This window comes from Talpa europaea (genome assembly GCF_964194135.1).
Source record: "Talpa europaea genome assembly, chromosome: 5".
Classification (NCBI taxonomy): Eukaryota; Metazoa; Chordata; class Mammalia; order Eulipotyphla; family Talpidae; genus Talpa; species Talpa europaea.
The window spans coordinates 22,010,232-22,017,418 of record NC_140071.1 but is presented as its reverse complement, the minus strand read 5'-3'; the positions used below and the strand labels follow the sequence as shown (position 1 = coordinate 22,017,418).

Sequence of the window (7,187 nt, the reverse complement as noted above, 5' to 3'; positions counted from 1 at the left end):
CCAGGGAGGCCCTAAGCCACATAGTTAAGTGGTACTTTGACAACTCCAGGCCTCTGGCTGATCTTTCCCCATTATAGGCAGATTTAGTGCAGAGAGGCACGATTGGAGTCCAACAACATGCACACAGAATCCATGGGCTAGGTATTTATAGGAAGCAGAATTATACCTGCTGGTTTTATAGCAATTTCTAGATATGCCTGTGGAGTCATCTGTGAAGATGACAGGAAAGTTTTCTCTTCTACAGGACAACCCCAGCCATGTGGAGGAGCCTGGGGCTTGCCCTGGCTCTCTGTCTCCTTCCTTATGGAGGGACAGAGAGCCAGGGGCAAAGCGCTCTCTGTAAGCAGCCTCCATCCTGGAGCATAAAGGATGTAAATCCAATGCTGAACTCAAATGGATCAGTGACAGTGGTGGCTCTTCTTCAAGCAAGCTGACACCTGTGCATTATGCAGGCATCTAGGTAAGATAGTCTTTTCATGGGCTAGGATTTCTTCAAGGAGAAAATAATACATACATCTATGTACACATACATACATATGTAAAGTAAAAGTAGAAAGGATGCATTTATCAAACCACATATTTTTTAAAAACTGCTTCTGCATAGAATTTACTAGAAGAATAAAGACTAGGAGGATACACACAAAATTGCTTACAGTGGTTTTCCTGAGTCAATGGAATGTTTTCATCTTTTGGTGAATCTTTATTTTGTTATGCACTACTAAATACATATATTACTTGTGTAATGAAAATGTTCTAAAATATACTCTTGCAAATGGATTAGTTATTGCAACGTAGAAGCAAAAACAAGTGCTTTGCCAAAGTAGAATGAATGCTAAACTCACTACCAAAGGTCTTACTTGGGTCATTTACCAAACACATAGAAGAAAATAAATGAAAAAATATTTGTTGGGTTATTTGCCAAATATTTATTGCATAGAATTCTCTGTAACTGTGAATTTAATTTAAAAATATACACTTCCTTAATGTAAGGATTAAGAGAGCATTTAATATAAGGCTTTAACTGAGCACAAGGGCTCAGTAAATACTTTTTTAAAAAGGAGTTTTAATTTTTTACAACAATATAAAGAAGGGTTATAAGCAAAAAATAGGAAGAGTTTCATATGAAAAAATTAAGTGAGGAGAGGGATTTCAGTAGTAAAATTAAATGAGATTATTCCTTTTTCCCTGTATTTTCCCAAATATTTCAGATTGGATGAACTGCGAGTAAAATTGGAGAAAGAAGGATATGTCAACATCTCCTATGTTATTGTTAATCACCAAGGAAGTGATTCTCAATTAAAGTATACACATCTTAAAGAACAGGTTTCAAAGCATATTCCTGTTTACCAACAAGAAGAAAACCAACCAGATGTCTGGACTCTCCTAAATGGAAAAAAAGATGACTTCTTCATATATGACAGGTGTGCGAGCACATACACACACATAGCACCACAGATTAAAAAAGATATTGGCTTTGTATTTAACAGTAAATGATTTAAAACACCAGCTTTTGTTTTATCACCAAACATTCAGTTTCAGTGTGAGCCCATTAAAATGTGTGGTTTTGAGACACTTTTTGGGGGGTGGGGGCCGGGAGGGGAGGGATTGGGGTCAGAATAGGGCATGTGCAGTTGTATGGGGGAATATAAAAATAAAATTTATTATTTAAATAAAAAAAAATAAAATGTCTGGTTTTAATATATTTTTGAAATCACTTTCTTTCACACAAAAGAATTCCCCCACCTCAGGAAAATGACATTCTGGTTAATTAAAAAGGATTGCTTTATATATCATGTACAATTCTAACTCAGGAATTCTGTGAATGAATCACCATGCTTACCAGATCGCTTGCTTATCTTAAATCTAATAGTTCTAAGACTACTTACCTGAATTTATGAGCTATGAAGTGTTATCTACATGACTCTGCTTTTGATTCCATGAATTAATAAAACATTCATATTTTGAGGGAACCTCAGTGCATATACATTATCTGCTATTAACCAACATTCTAATTCTACTCCGTACAAATTGAGTTGGTGCTCAGTTTTCTTCAGAGGTTGAGTTGGACTCTGCCTAGGCTACACCCTACTTAGTCTTCCTCCAGTGACATTTCTTTCTTTGAGACCTCCAAATTTCCTAAATTTAGTCAATGCAAAGTATAAAATTGTACAGTCATATAAAATTTGATAGTCATATAAAATTGTATAGAGTAAAATGTGGTCCAAAAGAACATTTCAACTTCACCATTTCTGAGAATGTCAAATGTTCTATAATTCCATTTCTTTCATTGTGCTGAAATTTTTGTCAAGACTGGTCAGAACTCCAGGACATTTTTGTTATGCTGTGATTTCTTATTTTGTTGAATTTGTGATTAGAAAGCTCAGATGATTTGAAGAGCTTAATTTAGGATAAATCCCAATAACTGTACTTCACAGTTTTGATGTTATTTATAGTGACATATTAGTAACATTTCAAAAACTAGCATTAAACTCACCATAGTCTTGCGGTAACCTGCCTTGGTGGGGAGTGCCAGAACTCCTTTGAGACCCCATTCAAGGAAACTGACTGAGAGTATAAAATGATCTTAGTTATAAGACCATTAAGCCTATAATTCCTACAATTCCTATCCTAGACCATGCTTGTGTAGAATGCCGGTGGGAAAAATATTGTAATCACATCATATTTGTTCTTTTTTTTAGATGTGGCCGCCTTGTATATCTTCTTGGTTTGCCTTTCTCCTTCCTAACATTTCCATATGTAGAAGAAGCCATTAAGATTGCTTACTGTGAAAAGAAATGTGGAAATTGTTCTCTCACGGTATTTTTCTCAATTATTTTTATTGGGAGGAAATCTTAAAAGCTAGCTAAATAAGTTAGTGTTTCATGACCAATAACTAATCAGTGTTTCTGTAGGTATATTAAAAATAAACACTAGCTTTCAGTTACATACACTTCCTGCTATGTAACAGGCGATATAAAAAACTTCTCAAGATGCACAGTGCCATCTTTTCTAGAAGGCTTTTAAAAAGCAAAAATCAGGGCCTCCCTGGTGGTGCAAGGGGTAAAGCACCGCACTATGAAGCAATCTGCAGCTTCTGCAGCATGAGTTCTATCCCCGGCCAGCCAGGGAGCTAACCCACATGGCACAGCAGACCTGTCCTGTCTCGCCCGCTGCTCCCCTCAGCAGTGTTTTTTGTCAGTCTGCCTGTTCTGTTCCCCACTCTGCCTCTGGTGAGTCCTCTCACTCCCCTGCGCCTCTGGCCTGTGCCTCAGCTCTTGTATGCATAAATAAATAAAATCTTTTTTTAAAAAGCAAAAATCAATATAGATCACAATTTTAATTACCACCAATGATTTTGTATGAGTGCTGGAAGAGACAGCCACAGAAAAGAGCGTTACTGTTCCCATCAGAGCATAGAGAGAGCAAAGCTTATCCGTGGCATTAGCTGAAATGGAGCTGGGGTCCGGATACCTACTTCCTCTAGAGTGCAAGTCTATCAGCTTTCCCTTAAACTGCCTGCGCTCCTGCAGTTGGAATTACTGCATTTACTTCAAAATGGATTCAATTTTCTACTTGATATTACTTTCCTATCAAACATGAAAATATTTATTCCTTGTTATACTCACTATATTTTAATATTATTTAATATTATTTATAAAAAAGATATTCAGGGAATTGATTTTAATTTGAATTCAGTAGACTTCATCCCTTCATATTGAGAAGGAAAATAATTATGAACAATGTTTCCCTGATGGAGAGTATTGAGAACTCAGGTTTTTAAAAAACTTCTGAATTTTATATGCAAATATACATGTCTGAACTTCTTTCAGATTTTTCCCTGCTTTAAAGAAAGCCATCTCTATTTTTAATGAAATATTTAATTAATTTAGTAGCTAAGGAGTACAATAGGTAAATTACTCTAGTTATATCATTTTCACATTTCAATCTTTATAATAATCCAATGAGGAATATTTTACTGTTTTTAAAGATGGGGAGACAGAGATAATGCAAAATACAGTAGTAATTCAATGTCTACTTTATATTAAGGGCTTAATAAATGCTATCTATTTTGATTTCTCATTTTGGGGTCAATTCAGTACTTCATATTTTTGCAAATGCCTAATTGTCATAAATATTCCTAATTATATTGAAACAAAGGCAAAAGCAATTCCTATAACAAGCTTAAAATTTATGAACCATATGCAAATAAGAATATGCCTTAAGTATCTGAAACGTCGAATCAAAGTGGATTTTCTATTTCAGTGTATCCTAAATGTTGCTGATTATGACACATTATTTTATGTACCCTAAAAAAGTGCTGCCAGTCAAAGTAGGACACATGCTACAATATCATCAGTAGTATTCTGATTTTAAAGATATTAATATGTGAAAAAAAACACAATGTATAGTCAGTGCAATACAGATTTTTTTTTAAAGATTTATTTATTTATGCATACAAGAACTAGGGTACAGGCCAGAAGTGCCTGGGGGGGGGGGGTTGTGCGCTGAAAGGATTCACCAGAGACAGAGTGGGGAACAGAACAGGCAGATTGAGCAGCGGGCGAGTCAGGAGAGGTCTGCTGCGCCATGTGGGTAGCTCCCTGGCCAGGGATTGAACTCTTGCTGCAGAGGCTGCATATTGCTTCATAGGTTGCATCTTAACCCCTTGTGCCACCATGGGAAAGTAGTTATACTATTACTATAGTTATTTGTTAAATTATTGAACAATAAAAACATTATAGTGTGTATTTTAAATATCCAATTTTTTATGTTTTTAATAAAATACAATTATGCTCTCTAAGGTAATTCAGAAATAACAAAAATAAGTAGCATATAATAGGTGTATGTTAAAGTCCTATGGAATTTATAACCTTTCAAAACCTTTAAAATACCAAACTGCACCACTTAGTGAGTCTTTGCTCTCTCAAGATGATTCTGTAACTTTATTTTAAAAATCAGTTTAGGTTGAAGTTTAATATTACATTGCTATATCTATAAGCTTTGAGGCTATGATTTGTGAGGACACAAAACAATAAAGGATTAAGTGAATTAAAGTTGTAAGTTCGTGCAGAACAGAATGTCATGGTCAGTGGAAAATGGGCAGTATTTTGCCACTTTTGGCTGACTGGACTATACTAGAGATGCATTTAGAAAAGTTTTGGTGAAGTTCAAACATTCCCTGGCATAAGTTGAGGTATGAAAAAACTACTGATTAGGAACAACTTACTGGCATTTTTGAATTATTGAGATAAATTTGCTTGCTTTAGAATAAAGTATTCAATTCCATGCATGGTTGGTACAGGTGAGAAAAGTCCCATGTATGTCAACTGATTTTAGGATATGACATTAAATTGACATTACTGTAGTCAATCTAAGTTCCTTTAACAGATTCATTGACTCTTATTCCTGCAGATACAAATACAGTGCCTTGACTTTTTTTTTAAGTCTTGTGTTGTTCTCAAGTTCTTTTTTAGAATTCTTGAAAACTTTGCTAATGCTTTTGATAAGAAAAGGAAAATTTGAATTTTGCTGTCAGTTAAACCAGTATAGAAGTTTAAGTGAACTGCTGAACTTGAGTTGTTTTATACTCTATTTTATCTATTTTTGAAATATTAATTCTAATTCATCTGTAAGATGCTTGAGGATTCTTTGAATAGTTGCAAACTTTGCATAAGAAGCACTTTATAAATTAGATAAGAATGAGAATAAAACAATTGAAAAATCAAAGTGTTGAGGCAGACATCAAATTCTTCTCATTCATAGATGCTAGAAAAAACAAATCCAATTCAATCCTAATGAACAAGTTGGAATTTCAGTATGTTACAGCTAAAAATCACTTCTCAATATTGCTTGCTAAATTTATAAATTTGATGATGAGTGATTCATAAATCTGTTTCAGACACTGGAAGATGAAGACTTCTGTAAAAATATATCTTTGGCTGCTGTGGGAAAAAACACCAGTGAGGCTTCGCAGCCACATAATCACCACCACCATCATCATCGCCATCACTTTCACCTTGGGCATGGTCACCAGCATCTAGGGAAAAGTCAGCGTTCAGACGATCGGCAACCAGATGTGCCAGCTTCTCCTGAGCATCACCATGCTCTGGAACATCAGCACCAACACAAGCACAAGAGCCAACAAAAAGAGGGTAACACAGAGAACTGAGATATGCCAGGAAGTGAAAGTTTACAACTTTCTCCTCTACAAAAGAAGCTCTGACGAAAGGGATGTATAAATCAGTTACTCTGAAAGATGCCCAAAGTTTCAGAATTGGCTCCTGGTAGCTGATGCTGACACTGACGACATCTGATATTTGAAAAAACAGGGTCTGCAGTCACCTGACAGTGTAAGGAACACCTCCCTTCTTTATGTAGCTGACAGGGACTTTGGGCAGAGGAAAATGTCATTGAATCTTGACAATGACGTTTGCCTCCAGCTGCCTGACAAACAAGTCAGCAGCAGCCCATGCCCACAGAAGCTAGCACTAACTGAAGCTGAAAAGATCAGGCAGAAATGTGAGAATGACCTTCAATCTAAATATTTAAATTAGGTTATACTCCCCAAGTCATCCTAGACACAATTTCATTTCCAGCATTGTTTACAAAGTTATCTAATTAGTGATCCAAATACAGGAATTGGATTTGTGCAAACATGGAGAAATCTCCTGTATTGGCTTCCAGATTTTAAAATTTATGTCAAAGAAATGTTGACCCAAAACCATATTTTTATTATAGGGCAACTGAAAGGTGATTATAGCATTTGGTTAATATGTCTTTCTTTTTCTTTTTCCAGTATTCTACTTGCATTAATGAGAACAGAAACATAAACTATGACCTAGGGGTTCCTGTTGGATAATTAGCAATTTAGAATGGAGGAAGAACAACAAAGACATATTTTCCATTTTATCTTATTTCTCAAAACAATATTATCTTTGTCTTTTAATCTTACTTTTAAAATTCATTAAACCTTTAAAGAAGTGAACTCTCTCTTTTAGCATTCAGAAATACTTAAGCATGAATATTTTTCTCACTACAGTTTAAAATATCCATTTATGCTTTTTTATATCTAAGACTCGTATCTTGATTTTTTTACTATCACATATGAATGAAATCTTTATATCTTGTTTCTTTATCTAGCATTGAACCACACTGTAAAACTAGAAAGCTGTAAGGGGAAAGATCAA

At 35.0% G+C, this 7,187-nt stretch overlaps 1 protein-coding gene across 1 annotated transcript; it reads left to right on the top strand.

The window, feature by feature from the left end:
* Positions 1-257: 257 nt before the first annotated feature.
* Positions 258-6,448, top strand: SELENOP (selenoprotein P; the record flags this gene model as incomplete). Its single annotated transcript, XM_084232866.1, is given in 6 exon segments — positions 258-460; positions 1,209-1,421; positions 2,700-2,817; positions 5,900-6,287; positions 6,290-6,303; positions 6,305-6,448. Coding segments are annotated over 6 exon segments (1,080 nt in total).
* Positions 6,449-7,187: the final 739 nt, after the last annotated feature.